Here is a 22,856-nt window from a genome sequence, read left to right as displayed (position 1 = left end):
TGGTCTTGCGTACCCAAAATAGCTGTTCACTTATCGGCACTTCAAATATGGCCGCCGAGTCAACTGACCTTCCTTGAAAGGGACTTTGATTAAAACTAGTTATATGATCATCAGTGTATCAATAACGTCACCTTCTACAATGAATTCACCTAATTCACAATGAAGCAGCTTTCTCAATTGAGGTCTAAAATTTAGGACACACTTCTTTTGTCTAACGGATGCATTAAACATGTGCAAACGCACTGAAATGTCAGCGTTAATCTCTAATGAACAACCCAAAGACAAACCGCTAGTTTAAACAAAGCGCTTGTAGAAGCAGCATGCTAGGCTTTCTTTTGCCCGCTCCTTCCCTCCCTCCCTCCCCCAGCAAGTCGAACACGTAGGAAGAGAAAGGGAGCGATAGAGCGAAATACTGAGAACGCAGGCACACAAAGGCAGGCGCTAGCTTTCCATCGCTGGCTTACTAATCGGCTCCTTTGTTGTGCTCGATGCATGCCTGTCCCTGTCACATGACCGCGTTTCCATGGCTACCGAGGTCTGAGTAATCATTTGCGCAATGACCTTTATTCCCTTGAGGGAAGAGGAGGGGGAGGTTAGAATGAAAGCAGAGCCAGCAAAAGCAGGGAGAGGGGGAGGGAGGAAGGGAGGGTGGAGAACTGGTGAGCAGCGGAGCGAGGCAGTGGGGACCTAGACAAGAAAAAGAGGAGAAGGAAAAAAGCAAACTGATTTTCTCTTAGCAGTACTGAGAAGAATCCGTTGGGTTTGGTTAGATAACGAACAGAGCGCGCAAAAACAGGCTGAGAGGGAGAGGAGGGAACGAGGGATGCAGCGGCGCTAGAAGAGATAGCTAGAGATAGAGATGGGCCAACTGTGGGAAAAGAGGAATAAGCATTGCGCGCAAGCCGCTTGAATGAAAGAACCTTATAAACCCAAAGGCAGACTCTCTATGGTCTGACGATTCCCACGTTGAAGAAAAAACATGCTGGCAGCAAAAGCTATTGCAGATCTGATGCCAAACCAGCGCTGGATACGGCTTGAGCTTAAGACTAATAGTCAACCAATGACTGCACAAACTCGGTCTCGATAATCATTTCTGAAATCTCCCACACATGAACGTTATGCCTCAGAGATGAATAATGATAATGGTGGAATACATGCTAAGTGGTTACTGCTGATGAGCACCTTTGTTTACATCTACTCCCCAGTTATGTTGTAGCCGTCACACAGAATGAGCCCGGCACAGATGACACATGCTGACAGTCTAAGCTCAGTCATGTTTGGGTCACTGAGTTTCTCATTTACTCTCTTTTTCGCTTAGTTGTTTCTACTTTGCCCTTTTCTGATGAGTATTATGCTAATGCTTTTGTGAGGAAATTCAGTTTGCAGCTCTCTTCGCATACACTCACAGATTCAAGAGGACCTCCTATTGTTTCTCTGTAGTTTTCATATGTATACAGTATGGAGGGTTCATAGAAGTGTTTATTTGTTCCTAAGAGATCCCAGTTTTGCTTTGAGTGATCATTCCTTATAATTGAAGTTTCAATAACCTGAATGCTGCAACAATTCAAACTCCTTCCTTTAGGGGGCAGTAAGTCTACTTTTCTGACAGCTTTCTTAATGGCTTTTTGGGCCAGTGGAAAAGAGATACTTTGATGTTGTAGTATTTTTTTGAGAAAATGCTGCCATGAGGTCTGTAGTTTCACTCTAATGTGATAAAGCTTTGCTATCAATTTGTATTTTGCTTTTACTTTTTACTAGATTTGAAGCCTAACACAGTTTAACATTGAAAATGCGAGTTTTCTTAAATTTATCTTCAAAAATAACTAAAAGAAGTAAAAAGTGAAAGATTATCAAATGACAACTCAGTTGACAAACTACAATTGTTATTGTAAATCAAATTTTGCTCTAAGACACAATATAATTCCCTTTGTTTAATACAACTAGGGTTTTACTCTTAAAGAGCTGAAATGAAAAGATATTTTGTCATAATTTACTTATGGCATGACCCCACTGACTTTCATTGTATGGACAATACAAATTATTCAAATTATCTTTTGTGTTCTGCAGAAAAAAGTCATACAGTTTTGAAGAGACACAATGGTTAGTAAATGATGGTTTTCATTTTTGAGTAAACTCTCCCTTTAAGGCAGTCAGTCATAAGTTAGTTTATCTTTCTAAAAATGTATGGAAATAGTTGTTGTTGTTGCTGCTGTTTTTTCCAGAACAGGATACGAAGGCACTTTGTTGTCCCCTGTAGAGTTTTGACTGCTGATAGTAAGCAGACCATTGTGCCGTTCAGCCTTCGGCAAGGACATATTTTCTAAGATTATAGAAACATAAGGATTCACCATGCAGACCTCAAGAGAATGAATAGCACCTTCCTTGAACACCAATCAAGACAAACTATGGACACACCAAAACATATACTCTTTCTTACACACACTCTTTCTTTCTTGTTCTCTATCATGCTCCTTGACAAACACATGCTAATTTTCTCCAAACACACAAGCATCCACTCTCTTCCATACAAATCACACAGACAGACAGACAGACACACACACACACCTCTACACACAGACTCTGCCTATCTAAAAAGACACACTAGCCAGCTGGGACACGCAGTAAAATAGAGAGAGAGAGAGAGAGAGAGAGAGAGAGAGAGAGAGAGAGAGAGAGAGAGAGAGAGAGAGAGAGAGAGAGAGAGAGGAGGGGAGAATATTGGGCAGGAAGTAGCACGGTTGGGTGTTTGATGGGGTCGGCAAGACCGTTAATCACAGAAATGGTTCTGTTAGCCATGACAGCTGAATCCACGGCAAAGCACACAGGACGACGCTGGCACACACATGACGTCATCCTTCCTTCCAGATCCCCTGGATTAATATTCCAATAATAGGAGAGAAGGGCTGGCTGAAGGTTGAGACGACATCCCTCCATGCATTACTCACCGTTTCACCACATGACCTGGGCAACCCAGCACTCACATGGCTCGGAGTGCAACACAGTGACGGGCCTTTTATTTCCAGTATACAATATCTAATATAGACTCTACTGAAGTGTTATTTGTAGTGGTAAGATGCATCTTTATAGCTATCAGTATTGATTAGTAGCTTCAGTGGATAGTATATGTAAGCCTTCCGTTATGACTTATATACAGCTACTAATTCACCAGGGAAGCATGATTAATAATTTTTCCTAGTTATAACCACACCTGCTCATATATTCACAAAGGTCTGAATAAGGAACTATTCATTTACATTGTTGAGGGTAAACTCACCTGAAGGCCACCCCTCCTCCATTACATTTGCTGTGTTTCCCCCGTCCATGCTGCTCCTGCAGCTGTCGACCCCCTCTGACCTCTTGGTCCAATCAATAGCTCTTCTCTCAGGCCTTCTACTGGAAGGTAATTGCTAGTCTAAGTTACCTCACCTAGACATAAGACAAATAGGAGAGATGAGTATTTTTATATATATTATAAAGGTGTATAGAATATTACAAATTAATATAATACTGCATATATTCTACTTTATAGATGTTTTTACTTTTACTAATACTTGTAATCAGGAAAAAAATTAATGACATAAGTAGTGCTACAAAAAATGTAAATTTCAAATAAATGTTATTTTGAACTATATTCAAAGAATCCTGAAACAAAAATTATTAGTTTCCACAAAAATATTAAGTAGCACAACTGTTTTCAACTTTGATAATGACAGTGGTGGACAAAAAGTACACCTTGAGTACAAAAGTACAGATACCATAAAATATTTCTCCAGTAAAAGTATTAAGCACTCCTTTTTAATTGTAATCGAGTAAAAGTATAAAAGCTCAGACACATAATAAGTACTGATCTGCAAAAAAAAAACATTTTATTTTATTACCAAAACTTGTCATACACTGATAACTACTACTGAAAATTTCTGATCATTTAATTACAAAATAACAAAATAACTAATGTACCAAATATACCATAAAAAAGTTAGGAAAAACAAAATGTGTGTTGACAAATATAAACATACAGTATAGAAACAGATAAATAGGGTAATAGGGTAAAATGTGTTAAATTTGAAGAAAAATGGCATGCAAACATACAAGTTTTTACATCATTTGAAACTGCTATGGCAGCAAAAGGTACATGGGCATTAATTTGCGCATTTTAAAGTAAAACATACACCATTCAGATGGTATTACACAAATATGGAAATGTCCACTTTCAAGCATTTCATACAATGGGGTTAAACGGCTCACCCTTTAAGTAAAAAAACACAAAAAAAACACCAGACAGTGATGACACAAATATGATTTCCATTTACAATAATAAATTGTCAAATTCTGCATCAGTCGTGAGCGCACTTGAGATCCTATATGATCTCCTGTTCTTGGCTCATTTTGAGTCAGACTAGTGAATTCAGTGAATTGTTCACTGGAGACTTGCTCTGACCAGATAATTTAAATCCCTGTGTTACTGACTTCGAGATCAGATTCAATCGGATCGGTCCAAGTCACGAATGAATCATTCAATGCGATTTGCAAAACGATTTAACAGGGTCATTGGAAAGAATTTGCTCATTCACGAATCAGACACCGCTATCGCTTCTCGGAGCGGGTGACAATTTATTCAGTTCAAAATAATGAGGAACGGCATGTTTTTATGAAATGTAGTTAAGTAAAAATTACAATATTATGCTTTGGAATGTAGTGAAGTAAAAGTTTACTCAGATAAAGTAAAATGCTTTGTTACTGTTCACCACTGGATAAACATAATGGTTTCTGAAGGATCATGTGACACTGAAAACTGGATTAAAGTAGTAATCACAGGAATAGCAATTATTTTAAATTTGAATAATATTGCACAATATTGCTGTTTATTCTGTTTTTTATATCAAATAAATGCAGCCTAAACACACACACATATATACGCATGCACTCACATATCTGTCTGTTGGACCAGTTGCTCTTTGACACCAGACAAGATGACAGGCATAAAAAAACACAATATCCTTGACTCAGGGGATCCACTTTGAAGGCCTATGGGGAGCTGAGGAAACTTAATTGATTATGTGGTTTTGTGTTCATGAGAGGAAAAAAAAGAGAAATTTGTATGTAAAGAGAGAGAGAACTTATTCTGTGCCCTATGCTTTTTGGTTTAAAAACAGAGACTCCATTGTGTCATTACAGCCTCTGGCAAGAGTTGGAGCTCAAGTCTAAGACTGACAATGAAAGGGCCTTAGAACCGTATGAAGTTCAAGCTGTAGCTCTGTGTATGTGTTCGTGCCTCCGCGTGTGCGGGGGGGGGGAGGTGGTGGGGCTGGTTCAGACACCAGTGCTACATGATTCACTCCACAAGACATCTGGCAAAACTGAGCAATTTGGCTGTGTATGCCTGGTTTCCCAGCAACTCGCTCCTGAGTCCCAGCTCAAGAAGCCACAGCTAAAGGAGGAGGTGAAGGAGGCTATTGGTTTTACTCCAGGAAGGTCACAGAGTGGAACTGGTCCTGTGATAGAAAGAAACACTTATTATTATCTAAATTTAATAGAGGTTGAGGCTGTATCTGAAAATATCAAGCCAATTGTATTATATGTATTTTCTTTTGAGATAAATCACTACCATACAAAACTAACCAAATATCACTGACAACAAATGCTGGTTACCAGCCTCGCTGGTCTTTCCACCAGACATCCTGTTCCTTCCTTGCTTGTGGTATTGTTGGATATCAGCAAACATCTGTGTTTGAACATGATGTTGCAAACAAGCAGTCCGTGTTTTGTAAAGTTCAGACAACCAACAGTAACAAACATTTTGTTTTACAAGTGGTCTAGGTGGATGCAGGAAGAGTGCAAGTGTGATTGTTACGAGAATGATTGGCAGGATTAGATTAACATGCTCCAAACTCATGCCATTAAAGTTAACCGTTTGCATTTGTGATGATCAAACATAATAATACACTTGTTAAAAAGTATCTGGTCACTAAGATTATTGTAAAATAAATTAATACTGTTATTCAGCAAGGACGCAATAAACTGGTTAAAAGTGACATTACGACATTTATAAGGTTTTAAAAGATTTCTATTTTAAGTGCTGTTCTCTATTCATCAAAAAAATGTATCATAGTTTCCACAAAAAATATTAAGCAGCACAACCGTTTTGAACATTGATGATAATAAGAAATGTTTCATGAGCAGCAAATCAGATCATATTAGAATGATTTCTGAAGGACAGTGTGACAGTGAAGTGTGACAGTAATGATGCTGAAAATTCAGCTTTGCCATTACAGGAATAAATTACATTTAAAATATTTCACAATACTACAGTTTTTACTGTATTTTCAGTCAAATAAATGCAGCCTGATTGAGCATAAGAGACTTAAAAAAACATTTTGAATAGTGGTTTATATGATAAATAAAATGGAGGCCAAAAGTCTGAGATCACTATTCAAATTGTTCTGTTCTAAAGAGTATCGTGTGCTTTAATGGAAGCGAGAACATCGGACCGTAAAAAGTCATATGATACACTACATGTAAATTTGATATCTAGAATCTCAAACATTTATTAATTTAACATCAAATAAAATTAGTTTCTGATGTTTTCAAAATCTGACGTTTCTTTATTTCCACTTTTAAACTACTGTAGATTCTTTCATGTGGTCTCAGACTTTTGCAAATACCTGTGTAAAAAAAGTCTGCATTATCAAACTTATCTGTAAACTGAAAATGACACTGAAAGAGATCTGAACTCCACAAGACAGACAGAGAAAGAAAAGGGAAATGAAGAGAAAGGGGTTTAAAGAAAGAAATGGTCACCATCAGTCCATCCATCTGCCATACTGAATCTGGTACCTCCCTCTGTCCATTTTTTGACCACAGCTGTTTAATCCCCCCTTTCCAATCGCACACACAATAAGACCCCCCGTGTAGTCACCACCCAACGCTGTCTCAGTGAGATAAAGCAGTCATTGACAGCCACGTGTCTCAGTGTTGAAGCCTGTGTGCAGGCCAAGTGTCCAGACAGCTGACCAGACATGAGTCTGCCAAACCAGCCAGCAGACACACATACATGCAGCTCAGTGGGACATGATGAACCAAGATTAGCATTGGATTTCAGGCACACACTCGTATACACTCATATACACATAGACTGGTGCCCAATCTAGACCCGCTATGCGCATTCGCATTCCCATTGAAGAAGGTGGTTCTGATAGACAATCTGTATCTATTTTTGTGACACTTTGTTAATGTTTGAACAGATCACAATCGGTTATGTACGTTAAAATAAGTTCTCAAAAACAAGTAGTAACACTCATAAAGAAAGATAAATGTTTTTTTTGTTTGTGGCTAGGTTATATACTCAGACATCGCCCACCTCTCTCTCTCTCACACACACACACACACACACACACACACACACAAAAAAGGGCAATGATTAATCCATGGACCTATGAATCTGAAGGATCTGGAGAGATTCCGTATGGAGGAATGATCTCAGATCTCTTGGCATATGTCCATCAACCTTATTACTAGTGCTGCTGGGCAGCGATTAATCACGATTAATCACATCCAAAATAAAAGTTTGCACAAACTTAAAATAAATATTTTATAAATAAATAAATAATATATTGTGTGTGTACTATAAGGTTGCTGAACATATGCCAAGAGATCTGAGACCATTCCTCCATACAGAATCTCTCCAGATCCTTCAGATTCAGAGGTCCATGCTTGTGGACTCTTTTCTTCAGCTCATCCCACAGGTTTTTCATGGGGTTTGGGTCAGGGGACTGCTATGTCCCTGGAAAACCTTAATTCTATCATCATGAACTGTTCTGTTGTTTATTTTCTGTTTTGGATTGTCATGCTGGAAGATTCAACCACGGCCCAGTTTAAGCTTCCTGACAGGGTCAGTCAGGTGTTGATATAATTTCTGCTGGTACTTGGAGTTTATGATACTGTGTTATCCTAACAAGTTGTCCAGGGTCTTTGGATGAAAATTAGCCCCACAACATTAGAGATCCACCACATTACTTCACAGTGGGGATGAGGTACTTTTCTACATGGCTATGTTTCTGTCTATGCCAAACCAACTCTGGTGTTTTTCCAAAAAGCTTTATTTTGTTCTCATCTGACCATAAAGTTCCAGTAACGCCTGGCAAACTGTAGGTGCATGAGATTGCTGTTTGATGTCACCAAAGGATTTTATATTGCAACCTACCCAAACAAGTTGTGGTTTTATAGGTGAGGTCTGATCATAGTTTTGGAGACTATTTGACTCCAACACCCAACTAGCATCTGCAAGTCTACAACTCGATCTTTAGAGTTTGTTTGAAAGAGAACATTTCTCAATTTGCACGCAATTTGCACGCAATTGTGCGTGTGGGGCCAATACACGTCCTCTTCCAGGTAGATTGTTACCATCTTCAGTTGATTTAAACTTAACTATTACCCAGATAGTGGAAATGAGTATTCCAACAATTACTCTATTATCTATTATGAGTATAACTAAACTATTATAAGTGTTCCTGATTATTAAGGTGAACTTAAACACATACGCACATGAACAGGAATATACTTTAGTCAGAGTTTTACTAATTAGAAATTGTAGGGGTGCCAAAGATTTTGCTCCTAATCAATGCTTAAAACAGTTGTGCTGCATAATATTTTTATGGAAACTATGACATTTTTTTCAGGATTCTTTGAAATTTCTTTGAAACACACATACACATACATATACATATATACACACCCAAAGGATTATTAGGAACACCTGTTCAAATTCTCATTAATGCAATTATCTAATCAACCAATCACATGGCAGTTGCTTCAATGCATTTAGGGGTGTGGTCCTGGTCAAGACAATCTCCTGAACTCCAAACTGAATGTCAGAATGGGAAAGAAAGGTGATTTAAGCAATTTTGAGCGTAGCATGGTTGTTGGTGCCAGACGGGCTGGTCTGAGTATTTCACAATCTGCTCAGTTACTGGGATTTTCACGCACAACCATTTCTAGGGTTTACAAAGAATGGTGTGAAAAGGGAAAAACATCGTATGCGGCAGTCCTGTGGGCGAAAATGCCTTGTTGATGCTAGAGGTCAGAAGAGAATGGGCCGACTGATTCAAGCTGATAGAAGAGCAACTTTGACTGAAATAACCACTCGTTACAACCGAGGTATGCAGCAAAGCATTTGTGAAGCCACAACACGCACAACCTTAAGGGCGGATGGGCTACAACAGCAGAAGACCCCACTGGGTACCACTCATCTCCACTACAAATAGGAAAAAGAGGCTACAATTTGCACAAGCTCACCAAAATTGGACAGTTGAAGCCTGGAAAAATGTTGCCTGGTCTGATGAGTCTCGATTTCTGTTGAGACATTCAGATGGTAGAGTCAGAATTTGGCGTAAACAGAATGAGAACATGGATCCATCATGCCTTGTTACCACTGTGCAGGCTGGTGGTGGTGGTGTAATGGTCACAAGGGATGTTTTCTTGGCACACTTTAGGCCCCTTAGTGCCAATTGGGCATCGTTTAAATGCCACGGCCTACCTGAGCATTGTTTCTGACCATGTCCATCCCTTTATGACCACCATGTACCCATCCTCTGATGGCTACTTCCAGCAGGATAATGCACCATGTCACAAAGCTCGAATCATTTCAAATTGGTTTCTTGAACATGTCAATGAGTTCACTGTACTAAAATGGCCCCCACAGTCACCAGATCTTAACCCAATAGAGCATCTTTGGGATGTGGTGGAACGGGAGCTTCTTGCCCTGGATGTGCATCCCACAAATCTCCATCAACTGCAAGATGCTATCCTATCAATATGGGCCAACATTTCTAAAGAATGCTTTCAGCACCTTGTTGAATCAATGCCACGTAAAATTAAGGCAGTTCTGAAGGCGAAAGGGGGTCAAACACAGTATTAGTATGGTGTTCCTAATAATCCTTTAGGTGAGTGTATAATATATATACACACATATATACGATTTTTTTTGGTTTGTTTGTTAATGTAAGTCTTTACTGTCACTTTAAAAAAAAAAAAAAAAGTGAAAAAAAAAGATAAATTATTTTTTTCTAAAAATATCTTACTGACCCCAAACTTTTGAAAGGTAGTGCATAGTTTAAAAAAATCCATCAATCGTTAGTCAAACAACTTTAAGCAGATGTCCAATGACATATGCATGACTGGTGCCAATCAAGTACAGACATGGCAATTTACAAAACAAAATGTAAAAGTACTATGGCCAAATTTAGGTCTAATGGACAGCAGTTCACCTAAGAGATTCTAAATTTAGAGCAGTTTCATTAGCATTTTTTTTAGATCAATTTTTTTTTTTTTTTTTGTATAGTACCTATGTCCAAATAATGTCATTAGCACATAGGTCAAAGGTGAACCAATGTACCATAGTATATTTCAGAAAGCAAAAACTCTCCTTCCCTCTCTTCCCTCTTGGTTGCACTGTGTACTCGCTCTTCTCTTTCTTTCTCTGGAACGTTCCACCCTCCCTCCCTCTCTCTGTCTCCTCTACATTCACTCCTCTTCCTCTCCTCTGTTTTCTCCAGGGTCATTGCAATTACTCCTCACTCCTTCTCTCTCTCTCTCGCTCTCTCTCTCTCTGACACTTCTTTTTTATTCTCCTATCGTATACATGTTTGAGATATACTAAAACATATCTCTCTTATTAAGTCTCTACATCTTTCACCTCCCATACTCTAAATCTTTTTGGTCTGTTCTCATCTCATTTCTGCTCACCTTGTCTCATTTACTCTCCTCTTAAATTGCAACTTCTATTCTAGTCTCTTCTCTCCTCTTCTCTGCACTTAAACTACTATAATTCTCGCTTTTCCCTCGCCCATACTTTTCCTCCAATTATTTACCCTGCACCCCGTCCCTCGTTTCATCCGTTCTCTCTCTCTCTCTCTCTCTCTCTCTGGTACGGGGAGGAGAGCGCTGCTGCAGGACTGCAGGGCTCAGCAAAGCCACATTCTATTTTCTGCCACTTCCTCTTCCTCTTCCAACCGTTTCTATGGTTACAGCAGGAGCCCACAGAGGCCGCTCCCTCCTCAGTCATGGAAGAGGAGCCAGGGTTATCACTCTCCTTTCTTTAGAATTCTATTTCTTTTTCACTCTTATCTCTCACTCTCTCTATATTTATATCACTCCGTCCATCCATTTCTTGGTGTCTTCTCTAGTTACATTGCACTCTCTCGCTCTCCGTGTCCTTTGTGACTCCTCTCCCTCGCTCTCTTTTCTCTCCCGAACGTCCTCTATCCGTAAGACTTTCTCCCATCCATTTCATTGATTTCATCCGCTCTTCTCCTTCACTCAATTTCCAATTTCAAAGTAAAAGTTCAAAGTATTTTATACATGCAATATTACCAAAGTATCAATATACAAAGAAAAACAGTGAGAGAAGACACAGTAACTGTCCTTTCACCTCCATTTTTTTTGTTTCTGTCAGCTGTTTGAGGCCAGCATACATCGGAAAGATGCTTTTTCAAGGGCGAGAAGGAAAAAACGTGACCTCTATTGTGTTACTGAGACACACCAAACCAACCACCTGCTGAGTTACACTCACAAACATGGAGCGTGGTGACATTTCTTGGCGTTGACAGGGAGAGGCAACCAACACCGCTTGCAATGGATTTCAACAGGCATGACGTTCAATCTAAAACGGGGCCTGTGCAACAAGCCGCATGAGTCACTGGGCAAAGGTCAATGACAATGAGAAGGCATCAAATTCTTCTCCATCTTTGCAGCCATTAATGTGCATAATAATTGCTTCATGTCTTCTCGGGTCTCTTGCTCAATAGCGCCAGCTCCCTGAAGTAGTCCTATTTGAGCCAGATTGTAAGATGCTGTGTGGTTTCTTTCTTCTTGTACTTCATGTACTTAATTTGTTGGTGCTTCATTCTGTGTTGGGGTGGTGGGAAGTACTCCAGGTAGATCTCTTCTGTAACTGACAAGGTCCCCAAACAATATAGCGCTCATGCTATATGATCTTGCATTGATTTTACAGCTAAAAGCAAGCAGATTTATTGGATAGTTATCATACTGCCTCACATTAAAACGCTGAGTATTTTTCAAGGATATTTCAACTTCTTTGAAAAAACTTCACATAGTTCAATGGGTCATATTTACCCAGGCAATCAACTGTTTGTGTAATTTTTTTGTTGTTGTAATTGACTCTTACAAAATCACAGGAAATAATTCTCAAAGGAAGTTATTTTGATCTTAATCAAAGGTCCATCAGTCAACTTGAACAAACCTATTTGGACTACAGCTGCTCATTTGGATATTGAGCATGACATTGTAAATCAAAGGCCACACGACAAAGCTCACAGGGAGGTGGGGTCGTGCCACTGGCTGCCCATTCACTCGATAACATTGGTTTTTTTAAGTACCGACGGTCATATTGTGTCACTCAGAGTCTTAATGATGTTATGAAACACCCCCACGTCAGGTGCTATTTATTGATGGTTCTCTTGAACTCATCACTTCATGAGTTAAAGGGATAGTACACCCAGAAATGTACTTACCTAATCATGTCATTTCAAATCTATATTAATTTCTTTTTTCAAAAAGCAAGATTTTGTTTTGGACTCTTATTAACTTTAATTACAAGTACAAAAACAGTTACACGGGGGTGATTTAACAATGGCAGAATTTTTTGGGCAAACTATTCCCTTTAATCTCTTTTAAAAGTGTGTTTAAGATACATGACCATCCAGTGAGTCTGTGTTTGAATAGGAGAAGAAAAGTTAGTCTCACTCAGAGCAGTCAAGACCTGTTTTGGTTATATATTCACTCACAGTGCCAAACCAGTGACTGTGTGTTTCTGTTTGTCTAAGGTGGACACCTCTGTCAAACTCTTTCTCTCTTTTTTGCTCATGTAATATTTAATGACCATACAAAGGTGACTCTGTGCTAGTTTTTCTCTTATTTACTCATTGGTTCTAATAAATATGCACACCTCCAATATATTTTATTTTCTCTTTTTTTAAATGACACAGTAATTGTATGTTACTAATTAAAAATAAATTAATAGAAAGATATATGTTAGGGTTATTTTTCTATTTAAGTAGTTGTATATCCTGCATAGTATAAAACTACCATAATTACATGTTTTATAGTTTTATTTTATTTTAGTTTTATTATTTTTTTATAGTCTCATCAATATCTTTGTTTTGCATTTCTTCTTCACTCTCTTCTTTGGGTTTAATCTTCCATGTGCTTCATCTCCCCTCGTCATCCTGTTCATCTGTGCTGCTTTGAGGACACTCAGCTCAAGGTTGTATTTCATGTTGTGGTATGAGCTCTTTTGTCTCAAACGTCTGTAGGTCTGGTGTTTATGAGGAAAAGGTAAGGACTCCTAAATCAGTTTGTTTGCTGGTTTTACTAGTGGGACAAATTACACAAAATAGTCTTCTACACTACCATTACTACTTCTAAAAAATACAGCACACTGTCAGATACAAATACAGCATCGTGATCTGAGAGGAGAATGATGTCTATAAAGGGCTAATTGTGAAACTTGTAATGGTCCATTTTTTGAAATGCAATTTTTATATGAGAAAAATAGAAAATAGTGAAAATATGATACACACACACGCATGCACGCACGCACACACACACGCACACACACACACACACAAACACACAATCATTCAAGTGTAAGATTTAATTGGGTGAGTTTTTGAAAGAAGTCTCTTCTGCTCACCAAGGCTGATTTTTTTTTTATCAAAAATACAGTAAAACAGTAATATTGTGAAATGTAACTTTTTACATTTTTCCAGTCTTCAGTGATCCTTCTTCATGATCCTTCAGAAATAATTATAATAAGCTGATTTGGAAATATTATTATCAATGTTGAAAACAGTTGTGCTGCTTAATACAATTGATGATGTTTTGATTTTTTCAGGATTTAAAAAAAAAATTAATGTTGATCTTACTGGCCCCAAACTTTTGAACAGTATACACTCTCAGAAAAAAAAGGTACAAAAGCTGTAACTGGGGCGGTCCCCTTTCAAAAGATACATAAGTGCATATAGATGCATATTAGTACCTCAAAGGTGCATATTGGTACCAAAAGTGTACATATTAGTACATAAATGGTACATCTTAAAACCTTTTTAAAAGGATACCGGTCCCAGTGACAGCTTTTGTACCATTTTTTTCTGAGAGTACATAGTACTGTTGACTAAACTGATGACCAAAAAAAAAAATTATTATATATATATATATATATATAATATATATTTAAGGGGGATGACACATATATATATATATATATATATAATATAATATAATATAATATAATATAATATATATAATATATATTTATATATTCTCCATTTTCTTCTAGAATTATCATTTTTATCAAGCTCGTATATTTAAGTTCAATACTTTCACTTAAATGGCAATGCAAATTACCTATTAATTGTCATTTAAGTGAAATTACTTAACTTAAATGTACAAGCTTTATAAAATGATCATTCTAGAAGAAAATTTCAGATGGCACTTAGAGGCTTTTGCATCTGAACTCTTCATATATATATATATATATATATATATATATATATATATATATATATATATATATATATATATATATATATATATATATATATATATATATATATATATATATATATAAAAACTACTCGCACATATGCTCAACCAACTCTAATCACCTCTGCAATTAAAAACCCAAAGTAAACACACTCAATATGATTGATATTGGATGAATCATTACATGTGCTAGTAGGTTCTCCATCTGCCTGTCATCAGGTAGATAGTTAACAAGTGGTAAAAATTCAGCGCTTTTGTTACTCTCAGTTGACTCATGAAAGATAATGGCCAGTGCATGAGTAGAATTCTTACATGAGTGATCAAGAACCCGTGGGTAACAGCTTAAGATCTGCAGGCAGCTCATGTACTTTACAACATCTGCGTTCATGAACACAATCAAAGAGGAGCTAGTCACCACAGAGATACCCACTGCCAAAGTCTTAAGGATTTGACACTGCACTATAAATTGGTAATTGGTGTATAGAGACCATCCAGGATATACTTAGAACTAGGGTTGGGCGATATAACGGTAGACACGATTAACTGGCAGAGATTTTGGACTATTGTCTCTATCGCGGTTACGCTCATGTGACATTGCTGTGCTGCGCGGTCACAAACGATTATCATTTGCATGTGTTTTTAAGCATTGCAGTTTAAGAACAGGTGATTTTAAACCGTTGAAGAGCAATCAGCAGCGAAAGAGAACTAATTTAAGACTGTCAGCACTGTCTGAGAGATGCGCGACATAAAGCCTAATTGGGCTTAAATCATTAAATATACATACCTACGTGTCAAAGTAACCATGTCTTTGCAAGTAAACAGTAATTTATGTCTTAAGTGAACATAAACAGTTAAGAAAGAAAACGCACACGTATATTGGATCAGTGCAGTCAGTCTTAAAGTGACAGCATCCAAATTGACCAACTGTTCATTATAGCCGCTTTCTGACCAAGTAGTTACAGGAACTTAGTTCTAGGAACTGTCCACTTCTAAACAGTTCTATGAACTACTCTCCCCCAAACTCGGTTTTGCTGTTTGCATTCGCACTGGCCAAGTGGCCATAGGAACTGGTAGGAGGGGTAAGGGAGTGACGCTTGTTGTTGCAACCTTTATTTTGATGGCGCTGAGAACGCCAGAGCAAACAATGCTCGCATTCTGTGTTCATTAGCTAGCGATCTGTCTAACAATACTGTTTAATATGTTATTAGATAGAACTGTTATACATAGAAAGTAGACAGTATATGAAAAAAAGTTATTAGCCTATGCCGTGTGGTTGATGTCCAGTGTGTTGCTAGTTGAGCAGAAATATAGGCCTATTATCATGTTTGACTTGGTCCCCTCTGTTGCGTTGGATTTTCTCTTCAGCATTAAAGGTTTAGAGGCCCATCTATCACTGTTTTCCATGTTTGTATAGTTAGTTTCTGGAGTATAATCTGTGTGTTTACATAGCTGTTTTAAAAATGGCAGGTGCTGGTGTTTTGCGTGCGTTCAGTCAGCGTACACTAACGTCACGAGTAGTTCCTATAGTGCTGGTTTAGACCCTACTCTGAAGTAGGAGCTAAATTAGTTCCTCCAAATGGAGTTCCTAGAACTAAAATCGTTCCTAGTCGGCGTGTTCGCACCACAGGAACATCCGGGTACTTTAGCCAATAGTTCTAGGAACTGTGAAAAGGTTCCTCCGGTCGGAAAGCGGCTATTAATGCTAATCGAACAACAAAAAAGACGGAATCCCTTTTGACTGAATCCCTTTTGTAACTTTAATAAGAATAAATGTATATTTAATTCACACAGTAAAAACTATGCATTGTTTTTTTATTCTTTTGATTACTTTATACATTTTATATAGTATTAGGGGCTTTCGCACCGGAGGAACCTTTTCATAGTTCCTAGAACTATTGGCGGAAGGAACTCCTTTTGGAGGAACTAATTTAGCTCCTACTTCAGAGTAGGGTCTAAACCAGCACTATAGGAACCATCTGTGACGTTAGTGTACGCTGATTGGCGAACGCACACGAAACACCAGTACCCGCCATTTTTAAAAAGGCTGTGTAAACACAGATTATAGGCTATATATTTACTCCACAAACTATCTCTACGAACATGAAAAACAGTGATAGATTGGCCTCTTAACCTTTACGCTAAGGAGAAAATCCATTGCAACTTTGAGGGGACCAAGCGAAACATGATTATGTATTTCTGCTCAGCTAGAAACACTGGGCATCAACCACACGGCACACGCTAATAACTTTTCATTACCATCTACTTTCTATGTATAACAGTTCAATCTAATGACGTATTAGACAGGACTATTAGACAGATCGTACACTAATGAACCCAAAGAATGCGAGCACTGTGCGCTCAGGCTCTGGCTGGCATTCTCAGCGCCGTCAAAATAAAGGTCCGCCACGCCGTCAAAATAAAAGTTACAACAACAAGCGTGGCTTATGTCACTTCAGAGTTCCTTCTGGCGGTGCGAATGCAACCAGGAAAACGTTTCTAGGGGAACCATTAGTTCTCGGGGAACTACCCTGGTGGCCAGTTCCTAAAACTACCCGGTGTGAAAGCCCCTATTTATAGTGCTTGAAGTTTTCAGGTAGGTCTTTTTGTGTCCTTTTTCTATTGGAGTTTGTTTTCTTTGCTCTTTCTTTATCACTGTTTCCATCAGTAAGCTTGAGAGTCTTTTAGGTTAGTATTAGCTTTTTTAATGATATTGTGATACTGCTGAATTTGTAAGTCACTTTGGACAAAAGCGTCTGCTAAATGACTAAATGTAAAATGTAATATTGAAAACGGCTACAAAAATGTTGATATCATAAAAACCTTATTTAAAGCAAAAATAACTATATTGTGATATATATCGTTATTATGAAATAAAAGTACTCATATTGTGATATAAGATTTTGGTCATATCGCCCACCCCTACTTAGAACCTAACATGCAAAACAAGACATTTAAACCAAAACACAACAAGGTAGACATGTCCTCCACAAAAACTCCCTAAACAAGAAACTCCTCCTACAAGAGAAAACGTGGAGAGAGAATGCTAAAAGTACGCAATGGAGGTGTCAGGTGTGTCCTCCTCCCCCTCTCATCCTGCTCAGACCCGGTGTGTGTTTGTTCAGCTGGGTCCCAAACACAACCAGCCGTCTGCTGCTTGCTGAGGAGAACCAGGGGAGGGGAGGACCGGGCAGGAACAAAAGGCAAGCGTGGCTGGAAAGGAGAGCCTCTCGCCGGGCACAAAGAGATACTTGGGGTGGGGGTGGGTGGGCGGTTGTTGTTGGGGGTGTTGTTACCGGAGAGGTGGCAGCTGAAGGGGACAAGGGAGAATGAATGAATATGAATGAGAGAGGACGGCTGTCCTTCCACAGGACCCCCATGACCCACCGAGAGGAACAGACCCTCTTCTTCTCTGTCTCTGTCTCCCTCTCGTACTCTTTGGCTGAGTGAATTGGCAGCAGGTGGGGGCACGAGAGCACATACACATATGCATTCGAACACACACAAACACACAAACACATTCAGAGAGGCTGTCTGGCACTTGTAGCCACTGTCTCCAATCGAGGCCACACGCTACAGTGAGTCAAGCCGGTAATGACGATTAGATATACGTGTGTGCGAGCGTGTATGCTGTGCGTTAGAGTGTAGGGGGGTGGGCACTTGCGGCTCGAAAAAACAATGCTTTCTATCTAATTTATGAGGTGAGGGGTGTGGGGAGAGTGAGAGAGGGAGAGACAGAGAGAGAGTCTGACATAGGAGGGTCTGACAGTGGTTCCTCCGTCCAGGATTTCTGGATCGATTCTTAAGACATATAATCATTGATTCGTTGATGGTCTATGAAAGATGCGGGTGTGTGACAAGGATCCTCATAGCCTCACCTCCAAACAAAGACTTGAACATGAATCGTAAAGCTCATAGAAAAAAAAAAAAACTCAACCTTCTTCATTTGGACCTGCATGAGATTTTCTACCTACTAAATCTTCTGAGTATGAAATCTGACAGACAGACACAATGGGGTCTAAAAATTTGAGACTACTATTGAAAATGATTTTAGTATATTTTATTTAATAATTTCAGCATTAAAAAAAATGAGTGAAACAAGTTCAACTTTTTTTGCTATACACTTCTTTTCTTTTCTTTTCTTATACTACATTTCTATTTATATAAATAATTATGAAGTTATGTTATTTAATCTGACCTAAAAGAGTTAATACTAAGACCTCAGAGTTAATGTAAAACAAAGCATTTGAAGAGATATGTTGCATGGCTTTGTATTTTGGCATGAATGTTTTAGTTGTTCAAACTATTATTTGTTTGCCCTAAACCTATTATTGCTATACTGATGCTTGAACATGGGACAGAGAGAGAGAGTGTCAGTTGAACAAGAAAAGAATGAAAGGATGGGGAACAGAGGGATAATAAGGCTGCTGGTGCCACAAACACTTACACCTTTTCTTCCTCACACTCTCACACACACACACACACACACACACTCACGCACACGCATGACTGACTTATGTGTGGAAGCCTTCGCATGTCTGTATGAGAGGCAGACACCATGTAAAATGGGCTTCAGTCCATGTAAAACATGCAGCTTCAGGGAAAGGGAGAACTAGGCAGAGAGAGAGAACTGAAGACACTTTACTGCTTCTCTCCGCCACTATATCCGCCTTTCTCCCTTACACACACACTGGCCAGAAGGCTAATTACTCTGCCTACTGTCTATGTTCAACAACAAGACAGCAGCAGACACAGACCTGATCCAGCCAAAGGCCACACACACATCAACACACACAAGCACAGGCCCCATCATCCACTAAGAGTTCTGCTCACCACTGCAGAAAATAAGACAAGTGGGGGAGATACTGAGCTCATGCTAATAAGTGTTCAAAATTCACATCTATTGGACAAATTGCACCAAAGAATTTGACTTGCTCCAAACGACACAGTTAACATGCCATATCAAGTATATACACTACTGTTAACATTTTTGGAGTCAGTAATATATATATTTTTTTTTTTTATTTTTTTTTTTTTTTAAAGAAATTAATAGTTTTATTCAGCAGCACAACTTTTCATCTTAGAATGATTTCTGAAGGATCGTGTGACACTGACAACTGGAGTAATGGCAGCTGAAAATTCAGCTTTGCATCACAGGAATCCTTTTTTTTTTAATTATTATTATTTTATTTGCCTTTGTGATCATAAGAGACTTCTTTCAAAAACATTTAAAAAAAATCTTACCAACTCCAAACTTTTGAATGGTAGAGTAACATTACACACAATATTCAAAACATACACAGAATGTATGACCTCTTCTACATCATTGCTTAAGTCTATCATGTATGTACTGAATGTTGTTTTGTACCATTTTGAGAGTATATATTGTCAAAGCTGTTGCTATATTTTGGATTTTAGCTGGCTACCTGAATTAACAAATCAGAAGCAAGGACAGACACCAAACCATAAATGACAATAATAAATTGAATAGAGTAAGTCTAGCAGCAATAAATGAAGAATAAGTGAGTAAAACAAGTGCAAAAAAGCATGGACAGATGCATCCAATGAGTTCTGTTTGAGTTTTGTTCACCATAGAAAAGAACAAAGCAAGTAATAAACTGGAGGCACACAAAAAGGAAACGGAAAGATAGTGTACTTGGTCTTGATGCAAAACTTAGTAACACAGGATAAGTCATAGTAGATGCTTCATTAGAACAAAAGACAATGAGGGGTCTTTCTCAATTAGAGAGGCATTGTGGGTATGCAAGAAGGGTGGAGCAATACTGAATTAGAGTGAATAAAAAAATAAAAAAAGTTTTTATCTTTTCCAGAATCCAGTTATTCAAAAACATCACTTGTGACCTGAAAGTAATACAGGGCCTGTTCACTCAAATATGAACATTTTCTTATCATTTACTTGGCATGTTGTCCTAAACCTGTACAAAATAAGAGTGTTTTAAGAATGTTTTTTTGGAAGTCAGTGGGGTCCAAAACAACATGACATACCACTGTATGGACAAAATACACATAGAAAGAAGAAAGCAAGTCACAGATAAAAGCAAGTCATGCATGTTTTGAGTGACATAATTTTCATTTTTGGGTGAACTATGCAATTAAATTTGTGAGGGAGGCAGAGGAACAACAACAACAACAACAACAGAAATCCCCCACCCCCCCCCCCCCCCCCCCAAAAAAAAAATCACTACATTATTATCTACTATATTTAACAAAGTCTCTATATTCTAAACCTCTTGATGACCTTGTCCCTAACATCTCAGACACACATCCTACAGCACCAGAATCGTGATACAAATACTGCTAGTCTTGGTAAATGCATGTCAATAGTCTTAACTGCAAAGTCATCAATTCGGTGTGGATACACACAGTAAAGCTTATATTTGAGAAGCCCTCCTGTGCACACATTCACAAACACACCCAATTCTTCCCTCTCGTCTCCACATATAAACACACATGCACCCTGCACACAAACACGCTGAGAAATTGTATGGCCCCGAGCCCTCATTTGCATGGATTTGCATGAGATGCCGTATGGGGATTATTTATTCATAAGCTATCGCTGCATGCAGATTTCAAACAGACCGAGCAGTTCGCTGTCCTTCACCCTGACAGTACGAGAATACAGTGTTTGCTTCTGGACAGTCCATGGTTTGCGTCAGTTCAAAATGAGTTCAATCCCATCCAAGACATCCAATTCACAATACGCAAGAGCAGGAAAGCTATTTAAATGAGCTTTGAAAACAAAGGACCATATATTTACACAAAGGACCTCATTGTTACTATTTTAAGCCATATTTTAAAAACGATCTTTATTTCATTTTTTCAGTTGGTTTTTAAATATATAATATTGTTGTACACAAGGAGAGTCATGATTTGACATGAACTGACTCTGGCATGTTTAATAAAAATGTAAAAATAAGAGAGACTGCTTCTTTCTGCTTTTGCTTCTAATATTGCATTTAAATGGTATGCCTAACAAAGGAGCGAGGACGAGGAGTACGTTCATAACCATCAATCACAACCATGTATGTAAGAAGGTATAAAGTACAAAGCCATGTTTTTAAGAACTTCACACCTTCCAACTATTGTCCTTTCCCTACTCCCTCCTGACTTTTTCCACTGTGTGTGTTGGGGACCTTGACTAAGTTGAGGTGTATAATTAAGGGTAACACTTTACAATAAGGTTTCATTAGTTAACTACATTAGTTAACATGAAATAATAATAAACTGCAGTTATACAGCATTTATTATTCTTTGTTAACATTAATTTCTACATTTACTAATCCGTTATTAAAATCAAAAGTTGTATTTGTTAACATTAGTTAATGCACTGTGAACTAACATTAACAAACAATGAAAAGCTGTATTTTTATTAACTAACATTAACAAAGATTAACATGTATTGGTCATGGTTAGTTCATGATAGTTAATACATTAAATAATGTTAACAAATGAAACCTTGATGTAACGTGTTACCGAATTAAGTATAGATTAAAGGGAAATGTCTTTACACCAAACTTAAGAGACTGAATAATCCTTACCAATATTGTTTTAAATGAAAACATACACAATTCACAAGTTTGGGGACCGTACAATTTTTAAATGATTTCTAAAGAAGTCTCTTAGGGTGCTTTCACATCTGTAGTTCGGATCATTTGGTCCGGACCATGGGCGAAAATTTATACTTCGTAGCATTTTTCAGGCATTTTGGTTCCTTTTCACACCACACTGATTGCTTTGGTCCGAATCAATTGATGAGTTGAAGAAACGAACAAAAATGCAGTCACGTGACAACATCCACATCACTCGTTGGCCAGATGTGTCTTGAACGTATTTCCATAACGTATTTCGCACTTCGATTGGTCAGAATTAGGGCTTTGACATTTGAACTTCGTTATTCGAATATAATTTGAATATTTAAAAAAATAATGATATTCGAAAGAATATTAGGCAGCCTTTAATATTTAAACCTGTTATGGGCATTATTTTTTGTAAATGTGTTTGCTTGTAAATGTTGTTTTCAATTTAGATCCCGAGGCTTTTTCACACCTGGTGAAGTTATGAATCGCGAGCTCATTAGCAAGGCTATTATTGGTCATTTGGGCTCCTGTAGGTGACGTTAGCGTCCTGGTTAGCGCCTATTTTGCATACCAAAACAATGGCCGCGCCAACGGCTACAACAACCACGGCTGACGAGGAGTTCGAACACTCCTGATAATTTGAAAAGCAACGTGTGGCGCTACTATGGGTTCCCATAGAAACGGAAAAATCACGAGTAAGGA

General features: G+C 38.2%; 1 protein-coding gene across 3 annotated transcripts in view; it reads right to left on the bottom strand.

Moving 5' to 3' along the window:
* Nucleotides 1–3,356: 3,356 nt before the first annotated feature.
* Nucleotides 3,357–22,856, bottom strand: part of LOC307158345 (uncharacterized protein) — a 76,387-nt gene continuing 56,887 nt past the window's right edge. Inside the window, exons 3-4 of one of the 3 annotated variants that reach the window (XM_079870832.1) lie at nucleotides 5,620–5,722; nucleotides 5,258–5,492 (exon numbers count right to left, since the gene is read on the bottom strand). In XM_079870832.1, coding sequence (XP_079726958.1) covers nucleotides 5,311–5,492; nucleotides 5,620–5,722 — 285 coding nt within the window. In that variant the 3' untranslated portion in view covers nucleotides 5,258–5,310. Of the gene's footprint in view, nucleotides 3,427–5,257; nucleotides 5,493–5,619; nucleotides 5,723–22,856 lie in introns of those variants that run through there. The other 2 variants (XM_079870833.1, XR_013821215.1) reach the window with 2 other exon arrangements.

This window comes from Squalius cephalus (assembly GCF_949319135.1).
Source record: "Squalius cephalus genome assembly, chromosome: 5".
NCBI lineage: Eukaryota > Metazoa > Chordata > Actinopteri > Cypriniformes > Leuciscidae > Squalius > Squalius cephalus.
The sequence above is the reverse complement of the archived record's forward strand: the minus strand, read 5'-3'. Positions and strand labels throughout refer to the sequence as shown.